Raw genomic sequence first — 26,079 nt, 5'->3', positions numbered from 1 at the left:
TTTGGAAAGTGAAGAATATCTACATTCGACTTGTGCGATTATGCTATCAACTATTTTGAAATATAATTGACGAAATGAAGTTTTATCTTCTACTTCTGAATAATTTTTTAATCTTTGTGGCCTACGATCATGATCATCATTTTTTTCATTTAAATAATTATTCCATAACATTTCAAAATTATTATCCCTTTCGTATTTCAGTTGCTGCAAAACATCATTAATTTTTTTACAACAATATAAAACGTCCGAAGATTTAGATTGAAGAATGTTATACAAAACATCAGTTATTCCAAACAGTTTTGAAAAAATTTGAAGAAGTTTAATTGTTTGAAAATCCTCTAAAAAGCCTAAAAACCCTCGTGCTTTTATAACAGTATCTGTGTCCCATAATTCACAATTTTCTATAACATGTCGAAAAAAATCTGTAAATTGACTTCTGTATTGTTGTACTGTGCTACTTAAACGAGATGTAAAATTCCACCTTGTGGGTGCTACAGAGGGAAGTCTTTTTGTCACAAATTCCTGTAAAGCGAATACTCTTTTGGAAGATTTTGAAAAGTATGTAGACAATCCATTTAAAGTTTGAAAAAATGATTTACTTTCTTTAATATCAGAAAGACCTTGCTGCAATACTAAATTCAATACATGAGCATAACAGTGTGTAAAAAGAGCAAAAGGATAAGCATTGAGGACTTTGGATTGCAAACCATTTACGTGTCCACTCATTACACTTGCTCCATCATAAGTCTGTCCAACCAATTTGTCTTGAATTTTAAATTCTTCAACTATGTTCACCACGTGACGGAATAGACCATTAGATGTTTTATCAGCACTAACGTCTGTAAAACTAATAAACCGTTCATGTACATTGCCTTTACATACAAAACGTAAAACTGTTGAGAGCTGTGATTTTGTCATTATATCTGAAGTTTCATCGAGAATAATAGCAACAAAACTTGCTGACTCTACTTCATTTTTTATATGAACTTTAATAACATGAGCGATTGCTTCGATTATGTCATTTTGTATACTTGGAGAAGTACCACGAAAGGTAGTAGCAGTATTTAAATGAGTATCTAAAACAGAATCATATTCTCGAAGAGCATTTAGATATTCAATGTAATTGCCTTTGTTTACGGAATTACATGACTCGTCGTGACCTCGCAGGGACAGTTCTTGTTTTCCTAGATAGATTATTGCGTTAATAATTCGTTTTAAAACATCTCTATTTTTATTTACTTGTTCATTATGTCGACTTATTTCGGTTTTACGTTGACTGTCAATTAATACGTCGATTCGTTGTTTGCCAAACATTTGTATGGAAAGAAATGATTGAACGTGTGCCTGCGATCCTTCGTGTTTCTTCAGTGCTGCTGTCAAATGGTTGAGATCAGCAAATCCTTCTTTGTTCCACACATTAATATCTTTGGAGAACAATAAACATGGCCAGCAGAAAAGTTTGGATCGAATTTCACAGCCTGTAATCCATTCGAATTTTTTATAATTTGAAACGCAAAAATGTCTAGTGTAAGCTTTTGTTTTTTCTTTATGCAAACTGGATAAATTTGGAAGAGACGGACACGGTTTCCCATATTTAATTATTTTTAATTTTATCTCAAAACTTCTATTTGAAAACGGAATAGTTAAAATGTCTTGAACACTGTTAGCCATTATTAGTTATTAGAGGTAATAATATGACCATAAAAATACGAATGTGCGAAAAAGTACGAGACCACGTGTCGCATCGCATTCGGTCAATTGCCGAGTGGTGCGGTGCGGTGCGCGGTGCTCTGAAGTCGTAGCACACCGTGCGTCTTAATATCGCGAACAAACCTATACAAGCGAATATCCGCCTGCACACTCCAACCATACCCACCAATTTGCTGCACGGCATCGGTATTCTCTCGTCGCGGCGCACAAACTACATACACACATCACACAACACGCTGCAGACTGCACACCACACCATACACGACCAAGCGCACGCGGTAAATACACCATACACATCAATGCCTGTTTATACAACAACACATTATTTTGTATTAAAATACTACTTTATGTGGTCTTTGGTTTTCACGGGTGTGCGCCGCACACCTAGCACACACCCAATATACGCCACTGCCATACACATCAATGCCTGTTTATACAACAACACATTATTTTGTATTAAAATACTACTTTATGTGGTCTTTGGTTTTCACGGGTGTGCGCCGCACACCTAGCACACACCCAATATACGCCACTGATGTAGACCCACATCTCAAAAGCTTCGATGCGGCTGATCATCTTGGTCTTCAGAGTCCACGTCTCACATCCGTGTAGTAATACTGTCCAGACGTAGCTCTTCGCGAATCTCAACCGCGTATGAAGATTGAGATGCTTGTTTGTAAGCGCCGCCTTCATTTTTATAAATGCTGTTCTTAACATGACTTACATGATTTAAAATATATTAATAGCCAATTAAGCACGATTCGTTACATTAAAAATTATAATATATTAAATGGTCGATCAAATTGATTTAGTAATCGTAATAACTTTGATTGATAGATAGTATTCACTAGATCATTTGATATCGCATTTTTGATGATCATAATATCAATAATCCGTAATCCACATTTTTTTAATTCAAATTTGAGCTATTTACAATCAAATCAATGAATCTTTATTCAAAATTACAAATGGATCATGATAATCAAAAAAATCGAACAAATATATCAGACGTCAAATCATAATAACGTGTGTATTTGTTTTTTGTCACTATAATATGTAACACTTGCAAATCGTCCATTTTAACGTGTTTGTATTTCATAATATTCGATATTTGATAAGAAATTCATAATAATAATTACTCCCAACGATAGTGAGAATAGTACAGTCCCCATCGTCCGTATAAATAATATATAAATAATTATAATAATAATATATTTTGTGTGACTGATAATAATAATATATTTTGTGTGTCCTAATGCTAGCCGAACATAATAATGAATCGATAAAAAGCCTAAACTTTGTATAAATGCAATCGGAATCGATCCCGCGTACCTATGCGCGAAAACAAATATCCTTTCATAGGTATACCTGAGTTCAGAGAATTAACGACGCAGCCAACGTCGAATTTTCAATTGGCCTTTCTTTTTAAACATTAATTGAAATATTTTCCTTCTCGCAATATACGAAATAATAATTTTACTTAGCGAGGTTTTGAACCATTTTTTTGTTTTCATGTTAAACAATTAAATATATAGTTTTTAATTAAAATTAATTATATTTTAACGATATTTGAAAAATAAAATTAATTCGATGTCTCGGACCACGGATCGAACCCGGGCCGATCTTTCGCTCGACTGCGCTTTAGACCAGTAGACCATTACGGCTGATAAAGGAAGCGTTCTAAATAGCACATAATTTAATTGCGATCTACATATATGTATATGTAATTTATAATATTCAAGGTTGCGAAGTCAATGAAGGGTTTGTTTATACATAATTGTGGGTTTTGTAAATCAAACATACATAGCTCATAAATATTTTTGCTTGCGTCACGCGATGTAAAAATACGTACTTTTCATATTATCCGATTCCCGATTCCGATTTCGACTTCGATGTTGACTTCGGGTTTTATAATTTTACTATTTTTTTTTATTGCATAATTTAATTGGCATAACCGATTCCCGATTTCTGTTTCATTATTACTATTCATATTGTAACTTTATTTTAAATCATGTATCAATCCGAAAGCACCCGTTTCAATGGGCATAACACTATTGTACATATAATAATAATAATATTAAATAATAAATAATAATAATAAGAGTCAATTCATGGCGGTCGGTGAAGTAATTCCATTCACCGAACATATAGAGATGAGCGGAAATGAGAAGATGCGATAGCAGGCAAGCTATTTAACGATAAAAATACATAACGACGTAGGGAGGCCGCTCTCATCCTGAGAATGACCTCAAAGTGAGGCACGCGCCCTTTTACAAACATCTGCGCAGCGTTTTAACCCCTCGATAACCCAAAGAGAGCCGGGTAACAGGTTTTGAATTCTACCTTTATCCTCTTCATTGAATTTATCGCCTGTGACACAAAACCATTAAGTTATTCAACAAGTAAAATTATTTTATAGAAACAAATATTTCATATAAATTATCTTTATAAATTTTGAATATATGCAATTTATTTATTATCTAAAAAAGCTTTGTGATAAGAAAACAATAATTGCTACCGATAGCAATCTATCGGTTTAAATAAATAGGCCAGTAAATCGTGAAATAGGTTCATACAGTCGTATCATGGCGTTCGCTAACGTTGTAGCACTTCTGTGCTTCCTCGCTACGAGTATCTTTACTGTAGAGGGAGAAGTGAGGAGATTTCCTGATACTATATCTTTCGGCGTAGCAACAGCATCCTACCAAGTAGAAGGAGCATGGAACGTCTCAGGTAAAATAAATATAAACGTATAGAATTTAAGAACCAAATTGACCGATTGGCATTTGAAGTAATGTAATACATATATATGAAATGTTTGAGCGAGGCATTGTATTGATCGTTTCAGATAAGGGCGAAAACATATGGGATCGTTTCACCCATACTACGGATTCAATCAGAGACAGAAGTAATGGAGATGTAGCTTGCGATTCGTACAACCAACACAGGCGAGATATAGAAATGCTCAAGGAGCTGGGTGTGGACTATTACCGATTCTCCATCTCGTGGACCAGAATCCTTCCAGATGGATTTTCAAACAGACTGAGCCAAGATGGTATCGCTTATTACAACACCTTGATAAACGACCTCTTAGAGGCCAATATCACGCCATACGTCACCATATACCATTGGGACCTTCCCCAGCGTCTTCAAGATCTGGGTGGTTGGGCCAATCCAATGATGGCCGACTACTACACCGACTTCGCCAAAGTTGCTTTCGAAGCTTTCGGTGACAGAGTTAAGCATTGGTTAACCTTCAACGAACCATGGGTCATCTGTTACCAAGGCTATGGTATGATTGAAAAAGCCCCAGCACTAGACATGTCTGGAATCGCCGATTACCTTTGCGGTCATAGCTTGCTCAAAGCTCACGCCAAGGCTTACCATCTCTACGACGATGTATACAGGCCCACCCAAAACGGTTGGTTCCGTTTATTTTTTTGTTTTGTTCATTTCAAATATATGCTCACATTGAAATAACACATTTTAGGACGGATTGGATGGACGCTGAATACAAACTACCATGAAGCAGCTTCCCAATCGCCAGCAGATCGTGAAGCAGCCGAAAGAGCTATGCAATTCGAAGTAAGCTACTTTTAAGGCAAATCTAATGATCTGTCACAGCTAGAAACTGAAACTGTTTGCTTTATAACACATTTTTTACAAATATTCTAGCTCGGTTGGTTTGGGCATCCAGTATTTTCAAGTGAGGGTGACTATAGCCAAATCCTGAAGGACAGAGTTAATCAGAAAAGTTCAGAACAAGGTTATCCTAGATCTCGCCTTCCAGAATTCACATCAGAAGAAGTAGCTTACCTTAAAGGAACGTGCGATTTCTTCGGCTTGAATCATTACAGTACAAATTTCGTCAGAATGCCTACAATGGCATTGAAATCATCAAAAGTTAGCTTTGACGATGACTTGGGTGTAGAAAAGTTCGTTGATCCAGCTTGGCCCGGCTCTGAAGCAGATTGGCTCAAAGTATGTACATATATCAATTTGGTTTGAGATTATTATTATAATTTACCAGCAGCGTATACTAGTGGTAAGTTATTTCGAACAAAGTAATCACGGGTTTAATCCCGCCGGTTGCTGCTGGCCAGAACTTGGATATGTGACTTCAGGTAGATCGTTTCCTGTGAGAGTTTGCCAATTTATCTGATTTTCTTTGAAACGATTCCAACAAATTGGCAACCTTTACACTTTTCTTTTTCCTAACCTTTACCAGTGGCATTTAATGCCACTGCGGTATAATAAAATAAAAATAAAAAGTTGTAGTTGATTATCTCAACAAACTCGATTTCAGGTGGTACCTTGGGGATTCAGAAATTTGCTCAACTGGATCAGGAATAGTTACAACAGCCCGGAGATTATCGTATTTGAGAACGGCTTTCCTGATCGGGACGATAAGGATGACGTTGATCGTATTAATTACTACAATGGATATATGAACGCTCTTTTAGATGCTATGGAAGATGGCTGCAACGTTACTGCTTACACAGCGTGGAGTTTGATGGACAACTTTGAATGGTCCGATGGATACACGTAAGAAATAAAAATATTACCAGAATATTACATAATTTTTGACATTTTGTATATAAAAATTGTATGTCATTCATAGTAATTTTGCGATCAAAATCATCAATTTTTACTTTTTTTATTCAGACAAAGATACGGATTGTATCACGTAGACTTCAACGATCCGATGAGAACGAGAACACCGAAAGCATCAGCAATGTATTATAAGTCAATTCTGGAAACCAGGACTATTGAACGAGACTAAAAATGTTTATAAAAAACTTTAGTAAAAAAACTCATGTAACAAAATAAATGTATAAAAAAAATAATGTACTAAAATATAAAAAATAAATGTATATAAAAAACTTTAGTAAAAAAACTATATTAAAAAAAGTCAAGTAAAATAAATGTATATAAACAAATAATGTACTAAAATATAATAAATAATTAAATAAATATATAATAAATTAAATACAATTAATTTATTAAAATATAATAAATAATTAAATAAATATATAATAAATTAAATACAATTAATTTATTAAAATAAAAAGGCAATTTAAACAATAACAAATGTATAAATGTGTGGGATTAAAATTTCAATCAAAATGATTTCAATGATTGGGGTTTCAATCAAACAGATTTCAATGATTGGGGTTTCAATCAAAATTATGATCCCGGCTTAAACTAATGTAATTAAATATATTACTAAGAGGTATGGGCCGCCTTGGTATGTATGTGATGATCTAAATTATAAATTACACATTAAAACACTATCAAAAGTGCGTGATTCAAACACCTGTGAACTAAAAAGCAAGAGTAAATACACCCATACCTGTAAAAATCTAGAATAAAACAAACTACTAGATTCTTTCTAAACTGTTCTCGCACTTTCCTAAAAGCAGGGCCTGATAAAAAGTTGGTAAGCCTAGAGAAAGTCAATTAAGTATAAATAAAAAAAATGTATTTTGTCTGCATTTTAGCTACATCAGAATCAGTGGCGGCTCGTCCTATTTGGCTGTCGGGCTGCAGCCCCTCCTCTAAAATTCTAAAATATATGTTTAATAATACATATATTTTATTTATTAACGATATTCGTTTATTAGTTGGATGGACGATCTATTGGGGCCTTCGATAGAGTCAATATTACCCATATCCAAAAGGGTGATATTGTAAGTAATATTGACTGTGTCGAAGGCCCCACTAACTTGTATGGTGAAAGATGAATTAAAATGTTGTTGTACTGGCTGTAAAGTGTTACTGCGTCGTGCTGGAACACGACATAGTCCAGAGAGGCCGTGAAAGATATTAAGGAATTTGAGGGCCGGGCCGCACCGTGCAACTTTGTCAGCCGACTAGTTGCGCGACACGAAAAAATGTATGGAAATGTGTGCAACAAACAAGTTGACGGGTGTAGCATGTCCCATGCATTGTAGCATGCATTGGTCTGGTCGCCCTCAACCAAGTCGCTCGCAAGTCGCACGGTGCGGCCCGGCCCTAAGGATGTGAGCGGAAGAGACACATGTTTGCAACTGCAGATAGCTCTTTCTCTTTCACTCACACACGTTAATAATTTGCCCTATTCACCGCCTCTGGACTGAGTTTATTTCCGACCTCGCCGCGGTTAAAGCCAGATCGGCAGCACTGTCTTCGATTCACCTGTCACTTTGTCTAAGATTTCGCGCGCTTATTCTTTCATTTGATTCGTTGGCTCGCACGATCACAACTTTATTCGTTTCTTTTATACGTTTTCGTTACACTTAATTGGTTGTGTGCGAGCCCTCATCAAATCTCCGGTGAGTCGTTTTCATTTTGATAGTAAACTTTTATATTCTTCTGATAGTCTATCTGTTTACTCCTGTTTAACTTTTTCTCGTAATTTTTATTTAAATATATTAGGATTTTTTTCTTTTTAAAATGGAAGAAAAAAAAGTAAAATATTGTTACGTACGCCGCGGATTGAGCAAATTGCACTTAGACCAACGGATATCTGTTATCGGATTAACTAAGTGCTTGCACTTACTTCCAAGGATTATATCTGGACTCTAAGTGCATTTAGGCTAAACAATGACCGTTATTAGTTATTTCTCAGAATCGGTACGGGGAGACTCAATGTCGTGGAAATACATATCCGAATACGTGACTATACAACAGGTAAACAGATTAGGCGTCCTGAGAGATCTACCCTTTATAAGACGGTACGTAGGCGATATCATGTCATTCTGGACTGAGCACTCCCAGTGCGTGTATCTCCTTAATCATCAATAAACGCTGTGAAACGACTTCGGCCTTTTACTTGGATCCTCCACCCACCCCTACGTAACAATATTTACAAAATTTACACTTTTCGTGACTAGAACTTACCGAAAATGTCGCTATAAAAGCATTATGGTAGATCTTTTAGTTAGATGACAATGAAGAAACTTTTGCTCAAACTTACGACGGTGCCGCTGTAATGAGCGAAGAAAGGGGAGGTGTGCAGAAAATTTTGAAACAAACCTATAAAAAATGCACACTTCATTCACTGTTATGCTCATCAACTTAATTTAGATATTAATATTAATTAAGAGAGAAAGCCACGTCGCGAAACCAGCGAGCACGAATTTTTTTAGCAATCTTACTGGAGTACCAGCGTATTTTTCAAAATCTTCATCGCGTTTGGACGCACTTGAAAAAGTTTCAAAATAATTCCTTGAGGTTCGAACACTCGATGGAATTTCAACATTGGAGTCGTGAATACCGTATTTGAAAATAAAGAAGCCCTAATTAAATGTTTTCAAACGCTTCAAAACGATCAAAATCCAGCTACGATTCTGGGAGCTTCGGGGCTTCTTGGCATATTCGAAAATGATAACTTTTGGTTGAATTTTTTTCACGAAATCATGCCTCATTTCGATATTTTATATTCTAAATTGCAACTCAGGAATACCAACTGTTCATGAAGGGGTAAGCACTTTTATTAAAATTTTACGGGAACAACGGAATAAATTGTCCTTAATGATGACATTGATAATTAAAATTATTTTCCTCCTCAAAAAAGGATAAAATATAATCGCAGCAATAGAAGTGTGTGATTATATAGCTTTTCAAATTGAAGTGCGGTTTATGTTCACAAATCATTTGTCTGCTGCAAAATTATTTTTCCCTTGTTTATACACCAATATTTGATATTCATATCTTTCGACCGAAGTCGACGAAACCGTTAAAGCATACCCAATGCTAGACAAACAACGTCTAAAAACGGAATTACGCGCATTATATGAACTTCGTCACTTTAAAAATTATTTACAGTGTTTATAAAATATAAAATTTGTTTCGTGGTACGGGTGTTGAAAGTTAGCTTATCGAGGTTTTTTCTGTTTTAAAAATAATCGTCACAACTCCTATGACCATAGCAGAACCGGAAAGATGTTTTTCATCTCTTAAGAGGGCTGTACACCCGAAACCTTAATTTGTTACCGTTCCTTTCTTCGATATATATATTGAGTGAATGCGACAATATATATATATATCAATATATATATTGAGTGAATGCGACAGTTGCGCTTCGACCAGATAAAACGTATTTTAAATTGACAACATCGAGGTTTCGTATTCTCCTATTTTCTCCTCCAAAACTGGACCAATTTTTAAAAAAAATTCATCATCGGTATGAGAAATATACTTTCTGTGCATCTATCGGCGTATTTTTTTAAAAATCGATCGTTAAATAAGCACGCTGGACTCGTTTCGTGGGTGCAAAAAAGAGGCGATTTTATAGATGTTTGGCGGCTCCTAGCTCCTATAAAAAATAATTAATCAAAAAAATAAAACGATAGATGCACCCCAATGGTGGATATCCATAGCATATTAAAAAAATAATTTTTCTAGTGCCATAATTGAGGAAGGGAGAAGTATAGTACGTTTGTATGGACAAGGCGCTGCTGTCCAGCCCTCTTAATAGAATAAATAGATTAACTGCATTGGTTATGATTATCATAGAAAAAGAAATGATTGGGGATCATTATTGAAAGTTTTTTTCGTATATAGTTTATAATTTCGTTCGTCGAGTGAGTTTGATGAACTTGATGGCCTCAACCAATTGAAGAATACTGGGGGCATCATCAATGACACTTGTAAAATCAACCAGTAATTGTCTTGTCATGCATGCAAGTACATATGTCCATATTATAGTCGTCTTATCACATTCACTTCACTTCAAATATAATATTATCTTATACATACATAGATATTACATCTACTTAGATATGTATAATATATACATCCACGATCCTTACAGACAATAAACTCCAAGGGCATCAAATTTATTGTTTTAATATTTTAAAGACAAAACAAAAATAATATTAAATTTTAATTAGTTTAAAAACATGCTGTTTATATGTAGGGCTTCCAAACCGGTTTAAACCGAAACCGTAAAGCCGGCTTTTTGACCATTTTTCAAAAAACCGAAAACCGGCTTTTTGGCTCGATCAACCAGCTTTTTAAGGTTTTCTTTAATTAATGTTTTTTTCCTCAAAATTAACAATTATGAATTTTAAATTTCTATGAAAGATCAAAATAAATGTGTATAAACGCTCTTAGGTAATAGGCGTATATTTCTTTGAACAAAAAAAAAGCTACATTACTTTCTTTCTTGCGCGGTTTCTTTGAGATTTAGTAATTGATCAGGTCAAAAACCAATAAAATATTATTGAAAGTATGTAGTTTCAATGACCTACCCAACTTCAGGTATAGAAAGCATCCTTATCTATCGCAAATCCCACACTATCGCAAATCCTTGTACTTGAAAACATCAAAAAAAGTAGTCAAATGATTTATGGCAAAATGCATAGGAATTTCCAAAATATAATTGATTTTTCTTCGAAGGAATTTCCCTTTAAATATTGAGGCCACATGCCTACTTTTATTATGGATTTAAAATGTTCGTGATCAAATGAATTTGCCGTTTCAGGTGAATTTGTTTCGGAAATTTGCAACGGTTGCTTTTGGATTTTTTAAGCTAAAACAGATGCGTAAAAACAACTTTGAAATCTCTTTATCTATAATATATCTAGCTTATTTAAATCATTTAATTATATGTGCGTATTTAGGATCTGCGACTGTGATATATGTACATAAAATACAAATTTTATTATTTGTAATATTTGTAATAATAATATAAAGTAATGATCTTATGAAAGTTCATAATGTTTATAACTTAATTTAATTTATAAAAAACTATTGTTTGCATAGTATAGATATATATTATGCAAATATATACATATTTACATTTTTTTTTTTCGATATAAAAATTTTAAACTTAAAAAAAATCGTATTTTTCTAAAACCAGTGAAAACCGGCCAACCGGCTTTTTATTTCGGGCGGTTTTTTGGAACCCCTAGTTTATATGTAATACTTTTTCATGCGATTAGTCTAATGGTGTTTGAAAATATACATACATATAAACCATTAAAGCACGATTGGGGATCGATGCCGAATACATATCAGGTGAAATCTCAAAAGTTAATTTTCTTACAAATAATCTATCGATACTTCGTATATGTATGTAGATATATCAAAAAAATTATAATATAAATAAACGGTATATACAAATTTAAAAAAGAAAGAATAAAGTAACGAGGATGAAAATTAACATAAGGAATTCCTTGCAGATCTCTGAGATATGTACATGCCAATTGTTTCGATAGCGACCTGTCGTCAAAATAAATAGTACTGTAAGTAATCAAGTGGGCACAGTTTGGCGAACGCTTGCAACCTAACATGGCGTTCACCAAGACAGTAGCACTACTGTTGCTGGCAGCATCTGACCTTGTTGTAAAAGGAGAAGTGAGAAAGTTTCCTGATACATTATCTTTCGGAGTAGCTACAGCAGCCTACCAAATAGAAGGAGCATGGAACGTCTCGGGTAAAAGTATTTGGTGAAATAATACAACTTTAGAAACATTACACATGATTAAATTAACGTGTCAATCTTTTCAGATAAGGGGGAGAGCATATGGGATCATTTCACGCACACTACGGATACAATCAAAGACAGAAGTAATGGAGATCTCGCTTGCGATTCATACAACCAACACAAACGCGATATTGAAATGGTCAAGGAGCTAGGTGTAGACTACTACCGATTCTCCATTTCGTGGACCAGAATACTTCCGGATGGATTTTCGAACAGGCTGAGTCAAGATGGAATCGTATATTATGACACTTTGATAAACGACTTGATAGCTGCCAACATCACGCCGTTTGTGACCATATACCATTGGGACCTTCCTCAGCGTCTTCAAGATCTGGGTGGTTGGACCAATCCAATGATGGCTGACTTCTTCACCGATTTTGCCAAAGTTGCTTTCGAAGCTTTCGGTGACAGGGTTAAATCTTGGTTAACCTTCAACGAACCGTGGGTAGTCTGCCTTGAAGGATATGGCAGTGTAACCAAAGCGCCAGCTTTGGGAATGACAGGTATTGCTGAATATATGTGCGCTCATAACTTACTCAAAGCTCACGCCAAGGCTTATCATCTCTACGATGACGTATACAGACCTATCCAAAAAGGTTGATTTTTTTTTGTTTGTTTTTGGCTGCCACAAAATTATTGGGTCGTTTATGAAATGTGTTTTCACATTGCAGGACGAGTTGGACTGTCACTGAATACAAATTGGCATGAGCCGGCTACTCAATCACCAACTGACCTTGAAGCAGCCGAAAGAGCTATGCAATTCTATGTAAACTGCTTTAAATGATCGCCATTATTTACTAATTTATGAACATTTAATATTTTATTTATTTATTATTTTATTTATTAAATGTTTCAGCTCGGTTGGTTTGGACATCCAGTATTTTCGAGAGAAGGGGACTACCCCCAAGTTATGAAAGACAGAATCGCTCAAAACAGTCTGGCACAAGGCTATCCTAGATCTCGTCTTCCAGAATTTACCTCCGAAGAAATATCCTATATCAAAGGAACACACGACTTTTTCGGCTTAAATCATTATACTACAACTTTGGTCAGAATGCCTAAAAAAGTTTTAGAGGGACCTAGTTTCTACGACATCGACTTGGGTACAGAGATCTTTCGGGACCCAGCCTGGCCTGGCTCCGCATCTTTTTGGCTTAAAGTGTGTGTTTTAAAATTAAAGTATACACAGCAAATGATATTCATTTTAACTACGAACTCGATTCCAGGTGGTGCCTTGGGGATTCAGAAATTTGCTCAACTGGATCAAGAAAAATTACAACAACCCTGAGATTATTGTATTTGAGAATGGTTTTTCGGACATTGATAACAAGAATGATACCGATCGTATTAGTTATTACAATAAGTATCTGAACGCTCTTTTGGATGCAATCGAAGATGGATGCAACGTATCTGCTTACACAGCCTGGAGTTTGATGGATAACTTTGAATGGCTTGAGGGATACACGTAAGAAAAAGCGATTGTAATATGTGCATTATCACTTCACAATTGCAATGTGTCCATTATCATATGATGTCACAATGTGTATACATATTTCTATTATAAAATGTATGAAAGATAAACTACATATTGTATTGGATATATAAAATCATAAATAATTTTCAAGTATGTAAATAGTTGTAGAGAAATCACTTTATATTTCTATTCTTTTAGAGAAAGATTTGGGTTGTACTACGTGGACTTTAACGATCCCAAGAGACCAAGAACAGCAAAAGCATCAGCATTGTATTACAAATCCATCCTGGAAACTAGAACTATCGAACGCAAGTAAAAGTGTAGTAGAAATTTTCAAACACGTTAAATTCTTTAAATATTGTTTTAGTTATTTCAGAAAAAGTGTTCATGTATTAAAATAACATACATATAATAAATTAAAATTAAACAAAATTTACATACATACATATATACGATTCCATTCATTTTTACCTCAAATGTTTATATTATAAATGTAAAATTTCAAACCAAACTTGTAAAACTGAACTGATAGAAAACAACGTAATGAACTGTAATCGATAAAGTAAATACATAGGCATAAAATATTTGAAATTTAATAAGTAAAAATATGTACAATCAAATTGCGTTCCAAGTCGCTGCTCAAAATGAACTATAATCGAAAATTAACTGGTCCTCTCATGCACAGGTTATGCGGTTATGCTTAATTAATTACTAAATCAATTTGATCCAGATATGTATGTAAATATGTAAAAGAGGGCAGTTTGTTACCATTGCGACAGCCATACATTTTGAAATATTCTCTAAAACTAGTAACTTATGTAAATCGTGGACTTTGCTTCTTACGCGTATGACATTTCACTATCTTTTTCTATTTGAAATACTGAAAATATTAACCATTTGACATAATACATTATATGTATTATTCAATTTTGGATTCGGACAAGTATTAATACAATTTAAAAAACAAAAATTCCATCTATTCACTGTACATGACTCTACATAGGACATGCCTACTTTTATGTATATAAAAACAGCTTCTACAAAGATTCACAGATGTCTCATATTACAATTATTAATGAACCTATACTATTTGAAATACCACTTTATATTTCTTTAAAATTTGATCTCATTTTTATTTTGTTTATTTTTTCAAATAAAAATAATTATTTTTGTGTCTTTTGTTTATACCACACATTTTTCTAAGAAAAATCGTTGAAGACATGTAAATATCAAAATTTATGTATTGAAATTTAAAGTAATAGCTTGTAAACCATAATGGCCTTATTTAAAACAATTACACTGCTGTGCTTGCTTGTTGTAAGCGTCCTTGCTATAAAAGGAGAAATAAGGAAGTTTCCCGACACCTTATCTTTCGGCGTAGCTACAGCAGCCTACCAAATAGAAGGAGCATGGAATGCATCAGGTAAAATAAATCTACATACATATACATATACTTAATATTATTTAATACATATGACATTTGATCAAAGTAACAAATCGATCATTCCAGATAAGGGTGAGAGCATATGGGATCGCTTCACGCACACTACAAATTCAATAAAAGACAAAAGTAATGGAGATTTTGCTTGCGATTCGTATAACCAGCACAAACGAGACGTAGAGATGGTCAAGGAGCTGGGTGTAGACTTTTACAGATTCTCAATCTCTTGGAGCAGAATCCTACCGAATGGATTTTCGAACAAAATCAGTCAAGATGGAATCGCCTACTACGACTCCTTGATAGACGACCTGCTAGAAGCAAACATCAAGCCGTACATCACTTTGTATCATTGGGACCTCCCCCAGAGCTTGCAAGATCTCGGTGGATGGACCAATCCGATGATGGTCGATTACTTCACCGATTTCGCAGAAGTAGCTTTCGAGGCTTTCGGCGACAGGGTTAAAACTTGGATAACTTTCAACGAACCGTGGGTTGTCTGTATCGAAGGATACGGCGGGATCAGCAAAGCTCCAGCTCTGGGAATGAACGGTATTGCTGAATACATATGCGCTCACAACATACTCAAATCTCACGCCAAAGCTTATCATCTCTACGATGACCTCTACAGGTCTACGCAAAAAGGTTTCCAAGGTTTTGGTATCATTTTGAGTATTTTATATTGTAAGTATATTTTAGTGTCACTATCTTATATTTCAGGACGAATTGGTTGGTCGCTGAACGCAAATTGGGACCACCCGGCAACCAAATCACCAGCAGATATCGAAGCAGCCGAAAGAGCAATTCAGATGAACGTAAACTATTTTTCATGATTATTTATCAGACCTCAACCATCCATCTCGGGATGAAAACATATAAATTTTAAAATTTTATCTTCAGCTTGGTTGGTTTGCTCACCCAGTGTTTTCAAAAGAAGGCGACTATCCCCAAGTGATGAAGGACAGAGTTGCCCGAAACAGCTTGGCACAAGGCTATCGTAGATCTCGTCTTCCGGAATTCACTCCAGAAGAAATAGCCTATATAAAAGGAACATGTGACTTCTTCGGCTTGAATCATTACACTTCAACCATGATCAGATCGCTAACAACGACGATATCTATGGAACCCAACTTTCGCGACGACGTGGATACAGATTGTTTTTATGATCCATCCTGGCCTGAAGCTACATCTTCCTGGCTCAAAGTTTGTACATTGATTTAAATAGTAAGTATTAGCAGCACATTTCAATGAAAATTTCGGTTTCAGGTGGTGCCTTGGGGTTTCAGAAATTTGCTTAACTGGATCACAAAAACTTACAACAACCCAGAGATTATGGTATTCGAGAACGGTTTTTCCGATAAAAATAATAAGGATGATGTCGATCGTATAAGTTACTACAATCAGTATTTGAATGCACTTTTGGATGCGATCGAAGACGGCTGCAACGTCACTGCTTACACGGCCTGGAGTTTGATGGACAACTTTGAATGGCTCCAAGGATACACGTAAGAATTAATCAATGCTACTTCATAACCATCTTGATAGGTTTTATTTCACTTGTCATTTGCTGTATTTCCATTGCATTTACATAGATATAAAATTCCACATGTGAAATTTTTGCAATTGGTTCGGAAGTTGAATAATTTTTGCCAGGAATAGTACCTACATAAGTAATAGAAATAAAATCTATTTATTTTTCTTTTCATTTAGAGAAAGATTCGGACTATATTACGTGGACTTCAACGACCCAAGGAGACCAAGAACGCCAAAAGCATCAGCACTTTACTTTAAATCCATTCTTGAAACTAGAACTATCGAACGCAATTGCAATGCACAATTGAATAGAAATGGTACTGGATAGTTTTCATTTGAGATTTTTAAAAGATTTGTGTAAATTAATTCAAATCCTTCAGTAATTGAATATCAACATTCAAGAAGAAAAGAACAACTCGGAAAACTATTGTCAACATTCTTTAAATACTGTATTAAATAAAAATATTAAAAACAAGACGTTATTCACTTCATAAGTCACAGAATTTCAAATTTACATGTATGCACGTATACAAATTATCCATACATAATTTATACACATTTACATAAATGCATCCTATACAATAAAATCAAACTTTTAACTTTGGTATCCCAAGAGTATTTATTGTTTTACAATAATATTCATAAGTAAAAAACTGATAAATATTTAAACCTCTTAATAAAAGAGTTTTTATTACATGATTGATGATGATATCTTAATGGCCAATTAAGCATGATTCTTTACATAAAAATTATAATAAATCAAATGGTTGATCAAATTGATTTACTAATCGTCATAATTTTGAATAAGATATAATATTCACTAAATCAATTGCATATTGCATTTTTGATGATCATGATGTCAATAATCCAGAATCCACATTTTTTTAGATAAAAATTTGGACAATAGACGATCCAATTAATGTATATTTAATTTGAAAATTTTTAAAGTAATAATACGGCTAATTTTAAAGCGTATTAATAGAAATATGTAGTTGAGTGCGGGCATTGGACGCTCAACGATCAAACCCATTCACCCGTTCGAAATGATGAATTAATGTATTCGTGGATGTGTGTACATATGTGTGTATGCTCCCACGTAGCTAACGCTAACGTCCCCATCTGAAGTTAACGTCACCCATCGCTCGACCTGACGTCACTTGACGCTCGATATCAGGAGCACATTTCAGATGCTCCACACCCCCCGCTTTCACATTCACCGCTTTCCCGCGTTTCTTCGACACGCCAAATCCCTACAGCAGATGCTTAAAATGCACCCATTGGTCAGAATGCATCGTCGTTTTTCTAATTGGTCAAACGTTTTAGTCCACGTGGACCACTTCAAGCTGATTGGTTGTGGCCTGATTGGTTCGCGTGTATTTATTTTATTACATATCTCTAGGCATAGCATACATATACTCCCGGTATTCTAAAATTTGTTTTTTTTTTGAAATCTCTATTTACTGGAGATTTTTTCTGAGTATATCAGTGGTGCTGCTGGTCAAACCTGGATATTTGTGCTCCTGGTCGATCGTTTCCTATCAGAGTTTGCCAATTTTCTCTGATTTCATTGTTAAATTGCTTCCCGATTAAAAATTGGCTAATAATCCTTCCTACCACTACATATTTGTGTATGATTAATGTACAAAAAAATGTATGTACAATTCAAAGATGTCTCGTTAATTTGAGAGTTTAAGTCAGTATCTCGTAATTCAATGACTTGTATAATGAAATAAAAATGTATATGTGTATATATATATATATATATATATATATATATATATATATATATATTCACATATACATACATACACACATACATATACATATACATATACACATACACATACATTACATACATCCATAAACATACAAACATTATACATGCATATACACATAAACACATAAATACACATAAATAAGGATAAATTACTCATATATATATATAAATAAAAAATAGCATACATATATAAATAAAGATAAAACCAACATACATACACATTATGCTAAATAATAAAATTACAAAATGAAAACAACATGTGTAAATATGTATGTAGCTAGAAGTCACTTAAAATATGCTGCCTGACAGAACTGTATGATGAAGTAAAAACATCAAGGCTCCCAGAAAGCAGGTTAAATAGTCGAATGGCTCTTGAAAGGGGTGAGTCATCAAGCACATTAGTTCTGGCCCGAATAGGCAGGAATAAAGTTCTGGAGCGAGATTCTCTCAATTTCTCAGGTACTCTAAGTTTAAGATTACACAGAACTTCAGGAAGATGACATTCACCCCTTAGAATTTTTAGAAAAAGCTTACCAAGATGATTGTTTCTACGTGAAGCTAAGGAGTCAAAGCCCAAGGAGCCCATGACAAACTTACTGGGAAATAAGTAGGGATAGCGCCCAAACTCTCTCATGTAGAGATAGCGAAGAAATTTTCTTTGCACCCTCTCTAACATTAGCGTGTACCTTAAATGATTAGGACTCCATATGGCCGAACCAGATTCAAGCAAACTGCGCACCAATGTAGTATACAGTAAACGCGTCACTCTGGTGCTATTAAAAGCGCGTGAGTTTCTGATGACGAAGCCTTAAGTTTTTGTAGCCCTATTGCACACATCTTGGATATGAGAATTAAAATTCCAGATATTTGAAAAAGTAATTTCCAAATCCTTGATATGTGTGTGACGGGCAAGAATAGAGCCATCAATATTGTAACCAAATTCAATTGATGATCGAGATCTGGAAAAAGAGACAATGTGACACTTGTCAAAGCTTATCGGAGTCTTATAATAAATGATATAATATATGTAATAATAATTATTAAATAATCAATAATAATAATAAATCATAAAAATAAAAATAAATACTAATAATAAAAATTCAATTTATGGCGGTCGATGAAGTAACTTCATCCACCGAACGGGTGCCCGAAAAATACACTAAATTTCCCTGAATAGTGGCGCAGTTTCGAGAAGTCCTAACTTTCAATCAACAAAAAAAATTTAGCACCCTCGGATAACATACAAATCTTGACGTTTTTGTGGAATTGTATTACGTTATATATATAGACACTTCAGAACAGACTAAAGTCGTCAATAATGATAATTAATATAATTTTGACGTCATATATGCAATTATATATCATTTTGACACTAAGTGGATATGCATTGAATGGATTTATCGCCTGTGCCATATCACCATTAAATTATTCAACAAGCAAAGTCATTTTATAGACACAAATCATTCATATAAATTATCTTTATAATTTATAAATAAATCTAATATATTCACTATTTAATACATCTTTGTGATAAGAAAAACACAAAAAAAAAAAAATTGTTACCGATAGCGATTTATTCGATAAAATAAATAGGCCAGTAAATCGAGAAATAGGTTTAAACACTCGTATCATGGCGTTCGCTAACTTTGTAGCACTTCTGTGCTTCCTCACTACGAGTATCTTTACTGTAAAGGGAGAAGTGAGGAGATTTCCCGATACTATATCTTTCGGCGTAGCAACAGCATCCTACCAAATAGAAGGAGCATGGAACGTCTCAGGTAAAATAAATATATATTTACACAATTTAAGAACCAAATTGACCGATTGGCTATTTGAAGTGGAGTGATATAAATGAAATGTATTTGATTGTTTCAGATAAGGGCGAAAGCATATGGGATCGTTTCACCCATACTACGGGTTTAATCGAAGACGGAAGTAATGCAGATGTAGCTTGCGATTCGTACCACCAACACAAGCGAGATGTAGAAATGCTCAAGGAGCTGGGTGTGGACTATTACCGATTCTCCATCTCGTGGACCAGAATCCTTCCAGATGGATTTTCAAACAGACTGAGCCAAGATGGTATCGCTTATTACGACACCTTGATAAACGACCTCTTAGCGGCCAATATCACGCCATACGTCACCATATACCATTGGGACCATCCTCAGTGTCTTCAAGATCTGGGTGGTTGGGCCAATCCAATGATGGTTGACTACTACACTGACTTTGCCGAAGTTGCTTTCGAAGCTTTCGGTGATAGAGTTAAACATTGGTTAACCTTTAACGAACCATTTGTCATCTGTAACCAATGGAATGGTATGACTGCAAAAACCCCATCCGTGGGCATGTCTGGAATCGCCGATTACCTTTGCGGTCATAACTTGCTCAAAGCTCACGCCAAGACTTACCATCTCTACGACGACGTATACAGACCCACCCAAAAAGGTTGGTTCCGGTTATTTTTTGTTTTGTTTGTTTCAAATATATGGTCGCATTAAAATGAAACATTTTAGGACGAATTGGATGGACGCTGAGCACACACCACTATGAGGCAGCTTCCCGATCGCCAGCTGATCGTGAAGCAGCCGAAAGAGCTATGCAATTTGAAGTAAGCTACTTTTAAGGCAAATCTAATGATCTGTCACAGCTAGAAACTGAAACTGTTTGCTTTATAACACATTTTTTACAAATATTCTAGCTCGGTTGGTTTGGGCATCCAGTATTTTCAAGTGAGGGTGACTATAGCCAAATCCTGAAGGACAGAGTTAATCAGAAAAGTTCAGAACAAGGTTATCCTAGATCTCGCCTTCCAGAATTCACATCAGAAGAAGTAGCTTACCTAAAAGGAACGTGCGATTTCTTCGGCTTAAATCATTACACTACATATTTGGTCAGAATGCCTACAATGGCATTGAAATCATCAAAAGCTGGCTTTGAAGATGACCTGGGTGTAGAAAAGTTCGTTGATCCATCTTGGCCCAGCTCAGCTTGGGTCAAGGTATATATAATGCATACATACACATGTATATCAATTTGGTCTACTGAGATTATAATTAACCAGCAGCCTAGACTACTAATTAGCATATAATGATTTCTAACCGAGTAGTCACGGGTTCAAACCCACCGGTTGCTGTCAGTCAGAACTTGGATATAAGAGTTTTACGAGAGTCCTACGAAAGTTTTCCAATTAATCTGATTTTCATTGAAATTGTTCCAACAAATTAACAACCTACCCATTTATTTTTCCTAAACTTAGCAGAGGCGTGTAATGCCACTGCAGTATAATGCATATAAAAAAATGCATAACTAGTTAATTTTATCAACAAACTCAATTTCAGGTGGTACCTTGGGGATTCAGAAATTTGCTCAACTGGATCAGGAATAGTTACAACAGCCCGGAGATTATCGTATTTGAGAACGGCTTTCCTGACCAGGGCGATAAGGATGACGTTGGTCGTATTAATTACTACAATGGATATATGAACGCTCTTTTAGATGCTATGGAAGATGGCTGCAACGTTACTGCTTACACAGCGTGGAGTTTGATGGACAACTTTGAATGGTCCATGGGATACACGTAAGAAATAAAAATAATACCAAACTACATAATATTATATATTGCCCGTATATACATATAATATAATATGTATATCAACGACTAGATATTGAAAAGAGCTGATAGTTAATTGAGAGCTGATAGGTATATGATATAATATTTTGATCAGACATGGCTCGTGTACAGGTACTGAGGTACTGCAGTACCTCAATCATACCAGTTATGTGTGAAGAAACTATAGACTGTTTTAAATAGGATTCGAAAAAACACTTTCCATGCTTTCGTGTAATATTTATAGTATGTACCAATAAGTGCCAAGTCGAAATATAAGATTAGCATGATCACACGCATTTTCTTATTCACAAGTGTTAGGGTTGGGTGAATTACTTATGTTTCTTACATGAACATAAAAACCTCATACAGATCTTTCATTTGACGGTATCGTCGTCTAAAAACACTCTGTTACCAATACATACTCTAAAAGAACAATTTTGTATACTGGCTGAAACAACGCTTAGCCAGCGTTAACGGACAATTTCGCACATGACTATCTCACACACGTCACTCAAATCTCGATCACGGAATATATGCGGAATAGCCATCCCGTTCCTTAATGTTATACATAGGTGGGCATTTGTACCTGTTTGATTTTTATATTGATGAACTGGTCAGTTTCATGAGATTCAACACGAGTCTATTTGAATTAGATGAATATTTACTTATTTCTTTTTTGTTGATGTCTCCTATTTTGTGTGAGACTGGTGTGACGCATTAGAGGCACCTATCAGGTCACATTTTTCACTAACTTATTATTTAAAAAATATATCTGAAAATATCACACCTACGAGAATTAGAGTATCAGATATTCTGTATTTGCGATTTTCATGACACCGATTGTCTTGTGCGCGATCACCATGTGCGAAATAGTCCATTTACTGCTGGCTTAACGATGTTTCAGCCAGCATACAACTTACACGCATTTTTTTCCAATACATACACAAGTTATGAATAGATTAGACTTCGTTAGCTAAAGGATTTGTAATAAAATTATTTTTGCGTTTCAGGTTTTGATATTAGTTTTTCGATTAAAACCAAGATTGACGACACTAATATATGTATATATTAGACTATTCTCACACTAGCAGCTCAGAAAAAAACGTTTAGTTTTTAAATACTACATACATATATATTTACGTGTGTTATATTATCATCTTCATTCTTATTGCATGATTTTTTTTATTATTTTTGGCGTTTAACGTTTGTTTATAAAAAAAATGGTTTTTTATTGAAAATTTTGTCAGTAGTAGTAATTTTGCGATCAAAACTATTTAATTTTACTTTTTTTATTCAGGAAAAAATTCGGATTGTATCACGTAGACTTCAACGATCCAATGAGAACGAGAATGCCGAAAGCATCAACAATGTATTATAAATCCATCTTGGAAACTAGGACTATTGAACGAGACTAAAAAGCAAAGTCAATAATGGTTCCAAAGAAAAAATTATATTACCACCTGTTTAATGATTCGGGAGTATATTTGAATTATAATTATCTATATTTCACAAAATTAAAATAAATGGAAATTCATGTAGTCATTTTATTATTTTACAACAAAGGTTTTACACATTAACGAGGTACTAAAATTTTTAATTCTATATTAAACGTAAATTTTGCATTAATTTAAAAATATTTTGTAGATATTTTGATCATTACATTCAGTTTTAAACTCCTGCTGTAAATGAACTATGTTCTTCAAAAAACAAATGATAATTTAAATACAAAATAAACAATAAGCTTCAACAATACACGAACAAGTGCTGACTGGATCGGTTTGTTGCCACAGTGCCAATTTTGAAATTAATTTAAATGATATCCAGAAGTGATTACATTAATAATATATCGTTATTTTAAGTTCTCAAAAGTCAGCAACGAACAGAGCTCTACACTTTTTTTTAATTAAAATTTTACAAATTAAAACAAACATTATACGGTTGTCCGAATTTTTTAATATACAAGTGGATGCAGTTTGACGAGCTCTTACTTCAAATCATAATGTACGTTAAAATAGTAACACTGCTGTGCTTGCTCGTTTCTGTAAAAGGAGAAGTGAGGAGTTTTCCCTTCTTTCGATCTTTCGGCTAAATTTCAAAAACTTTAAAAGAATTAATTCAAATTCAAAAACATAAAAAGAAAGAGGACACCATTTCCGGTCAACTTAAAATTTAAAAAAATTACGGTGTATCGAAAAAAATTTCAGTAACCAATACTAAGTTTCAGTTCGATAGTAAAAACAGTGTTCAAAAAATCCCAAAAATACACTGACACACAATAAACATACAGACACTTACACAGAAACACAGACACACACATTTTTTCTAGATCACGAAAACGTGATCAGTGGTCGATTCCGAGTTCGAATCAGTTAAAATATGCTTCAAATATCATTGCGGTTGAGCACAATATCTGCGACACAATACAGGCCGTTAATATCATTTCGTGGAAACGGCAAGCCGGCGTCGAAACAAATGGACTATGACTGAAAACAGAAAACACCGGGATCCCGGGATTGGAAGCCTTAATTGGGACCTTCCTCAACGTCTGCGAGATATTGGCGATTGGTACAACCCAATGATGGTCGATTTCTTCACTGACTACGCTGAAGTGGCTTTCAAAACTTTTGGGGATAGGGTTAAAACTTAGTTAACCTCCAATGAACCATTTCATATCTGCGTCTTGTGATACGGATCGAATATGAGCGGTGTCGGTGACTATATATGTATGTACATACGTATGTATGTATATGCTTTATTCGGCTGCACGCTTTCAATGCAGATTTACTTTCACTTAAAATAGATAATACGAAAAGCACATTCAGTTTTGGTTCAACGTCTCTGTTTCAAAGTATCTACATATGTTCTTTGCAAATCAATCACACCTCTCATCAAACTAATTACACATATGTAAATATGTATGTATTCCGTTGACTTTACACGGACAAACTGTTTACTACCATTGCGAAAATTTATCCACCATAAAAATAGTAATTTTAGTCATTGAATGAAATATTGTGTACTTTAGTAGTTACATACATATAATGAAAAACTGATTTTATTGCGTGGGGTCAAATCTACGACAGACGAGTTGTGACGATCGTAGTTTCGGTCGATTTGTGTTTGTCTACATAATATTATGGGCAATGAAGTTTTAATCCTATGCATTTGTGATTAATCTTCGTTTCAAAGTTGACGGTTCACGACTTTTTTTTGTTGGTTTTTTAAATACTGATATTTATCTCATAATGTTGGGGAGATCTTACGAACTTCGGTCACTTTTTTTGTGGCATTTCTTTTCTATGATAAAGTTTTTGTGGTCATACGTGACTTCACTGTATTCATATGATTCTCTGCTCAAATCTCGTATAAAAAAGCATTTGTTCAGCAATATTTGGGCAGTTTTCCTGTGCGACGAATTTTCATGCGATAGGAAACCGCGCGAGTGATTTTCGTAGCGGTGGTTATCCTGGTAGCGATTTTAATTTGGGATGTAACCTTTTTACCATCCATACGTATGTATGGATGGTAAAAAGGTAAAAATGTACGTACATATAATAAAATAAAATAAAATATATACATTTATAATCAGAGCCGTAGCAAGACATTGAAAACGGGACAGAGGCCAAGGGCGCCGGGAGAGAGAGGGGATAGGGAATAAAGGGAGAGACTATTGTCTATTAAGTCGATTAAAAAACTTCACTTCAAAAGAGTTCACTCACGCGCAAAACTATTGATTTATAAAAAATCTGATAGACATCTCTGAGAAAGATGAGAAAGCGAGAATAGAGATAATAGAGATAAACAGTCATCTCCGCCGCACGGTTATCAACTGTGCGATCGGATAATATCGGATCGACACGATGCGAGTAGCTTGGACCAAGTAGCTTGGCCGAATAACTTGAACGTTATACGCAACGTGGCAACAGGTGATACAACCGATTTTTATTGTTTTGGACATCAATCAATTATTTAAGATCAACTAGCAATCAAGATCGTACTTCAAATTTAAGTCTCTTATCCTTCGAATGAAGATTAGCAAATAATGAGAACTTCATTAAAA

The 26,079-nt window shown here is 34.6% G+C and overlaps 5 protein-coding genes across 5 annotated transcripts in view; 4 read left to right on the top strand and 1 right to left on the bottom strand.

Moving 5' to 3' along the window:
• The window catches only part of LOC143916237 (methyltransferase-like protein 25B), a 588,188-nt gene that overhangs the window by 451,592 nt on the left and 110,517 nt on the right, over positions 1-26,079 (bottom strand). The window lies entirely within an intron of this gene.
• On the top strand, positions 4,283-6,563 carry LOC143910844 (myrosinase 1-like). Its single transcript, XM_077429446.1, has 6 exons — positions 4,283-4,443; positions 4,559-5,131; positions 5,201-5,295; positions 5,386-5,691; positions 6,017-6,255; positions 6,376-6,563. The coding sequence occupies exons 1-6, from the start codon at positions 4,296-4,298 to the stop codon at positions 6,491-6,493; spliced, it is 1,479 nt and encodes a 492-aa protein (XP_077285572.1). The 5' UTR covers positions 4,283-4,295; the 3' UTR covers positions 6,494-6,563.
• On the top strand, positions 11,966-14,106 carry LOC143912988 (myrosinase 1-like). The gene is made up of 6 exons (XM_077432476.1): positions 11,966-12,133; positions 12,208-12,780; positions 12,856-12,950; positions 13,041-13,343; positions 13,411-13,649; positions 13,857-14,106. Exons 1-6 carry the CDS (start codon positions 11,989-11,991, stop codon positions 13,972-13,974), a joined length of 1,473 nt encoding a protein of 490 aa, XP_077288602.1. The 5' UTR covers positions 11,966-11,988; the 3' UTR covers positions 13,975-14,106.
• Positions 14,934-16,957, top strand: LOC143917688 (myrosinase 1-like). The gene is made up of 6 exons (XM_077439270.1): positions 14,934-15,081; positions 15,169-15,741; positions 15,817-15,911; positions 15,997-16,299; positions 16,363-16,601; positions 16,807-16,957. The coding sequence occupies exons 1-6, from the start codon at positions 14,934-14,936 to the stop codon at positions 16,955-16,957; spliced, it is 1,509 nt and encodes a 502-aa protein (XP_077295396.1).
• LOC143917681 (myrosinase 1-like) lies at positions 20,037-23,473 on the top strand. Its single transcript, XM_077439264.1, has 6 exons — positions 20,037-20,184; positions 20,282-20,854; positions 20,923-21,017; positions 21,108-21,407; positions 21,748-21,986; positions 23,317-23,473. Exons 1-6 carry the CDS (start codon positions 20,037-20,039, stop codon positions 23,432-23,434), a joined length of 1,473 nt encoding a protein of 490 aa, XP_077295390.1. The 3' UTR covers positions 23,435-23,473.

Source organism: Arctopsyche grandis, chromosome 1 (genome assembly GCF_051622035.1).
Source record: "Arctopsyche grandis isolate Sample6627 chromosome 1, ASM5162203v2, whole genome shotgun sequence".
Classification (NCBI taxonomy): Eukaryota; Metazoa; Arthropoda; class Insecta; order Trichoptera; family Hydropsychidae; genus Arctopsyche; species Arctopsyche grandis.
This window is presented reverse-complemented; position numbering and strand designations above follow the sequence as displayed.

Excerpts from the sequence above, each read along its gene's own strand:
- LOC143910844 (XM_077429446.1), top strand. The coding sequence starts at position 4,296 with ATGGCGTTCGCTAACGTTGTAGCACTTCTGTGCTTCCTCGCTACGAGT. Across the intron at positions 5,132-5,200 it reads ATACAGGCCCACCCAAAACG|GACGGATTGGATGGACGCTG; the intron begins GTTGGTTCCGTT and ends AACACATTTTAG. Across the intron at positions 5,296-5,385 it reads AAAGAGCTATGCAATTCGAA|CTCGGTTGGTTTGGGCATCC; the intron begins GTAAGCTACTTT and ends CAAATATTCTAG.
- LOC143912988 (XM_077432476.1), top strand. The coding sequence starts at position 11,989 with ATGGCGTTCACCAAGACAGTAGCACTACTGTTGCTGGCAGCATCTGAC. Across the intron at positions 12,134-12,207 it reads AGGAGCATGGAACGTCTCGG|ATAAGGGGGAGAGCATATGG; the intron begins GTAAAAGTATTT and ends CAATCTTTTCAG. Across the intron at positions 13,650-13,856 it reads GAATGGCTTGAGGGATACAC|AGAAAGATTTGGGTTGTACT; the intron begins GTAAGAAAAAGC and ends CTATTCTTTTAG.
- LOC143917688 (XM_077439270.1), top strand. The coding sequence starts at position 14,934 with ATGGCCTTATTTAAAACAATTACACTGCTGTGCTTGCTTGTTGTAAGC. Across the intron at positions 15,082-15,168 it reads AGGAGCATGGAATGCATCAG|ATAAGGGTGAGAGCATATGG; the intron begins GTAAAATAAATC and ends CGATCATTCCAG. Across the intron at positions 15,912-15,996 it reads AAAGAGCAATTCAGATGAAC|CTTGGTTGGTTTGCTCACCC; the intron begins GTAAACTATTTT and ends TTTTATCTTCAG.
- LOC143917681 (XM_077439264.1), top strand. The coding sequence starts at position 20,037 with ATGGCGTTCGCTAACTTTGTAGCACTTCTGTGCTTCCTCACTACGAGT. Across the intron at positions 20,185-20,281 it reads AGGAGCATGGAACGTCTCAG|ATAAGGGCGAAAGCATATGG; the intron begins GTAAAATAAATA and ends TGATTGTTTCAG. Across the intron at positions 21,018-21,107 it reads AAAGAGCTATGCAATTTGAA|CTCGGTTGGTTTGGGCATCC; the intron begins GTAAGCTACTTT and ends CAAATATTCTAG.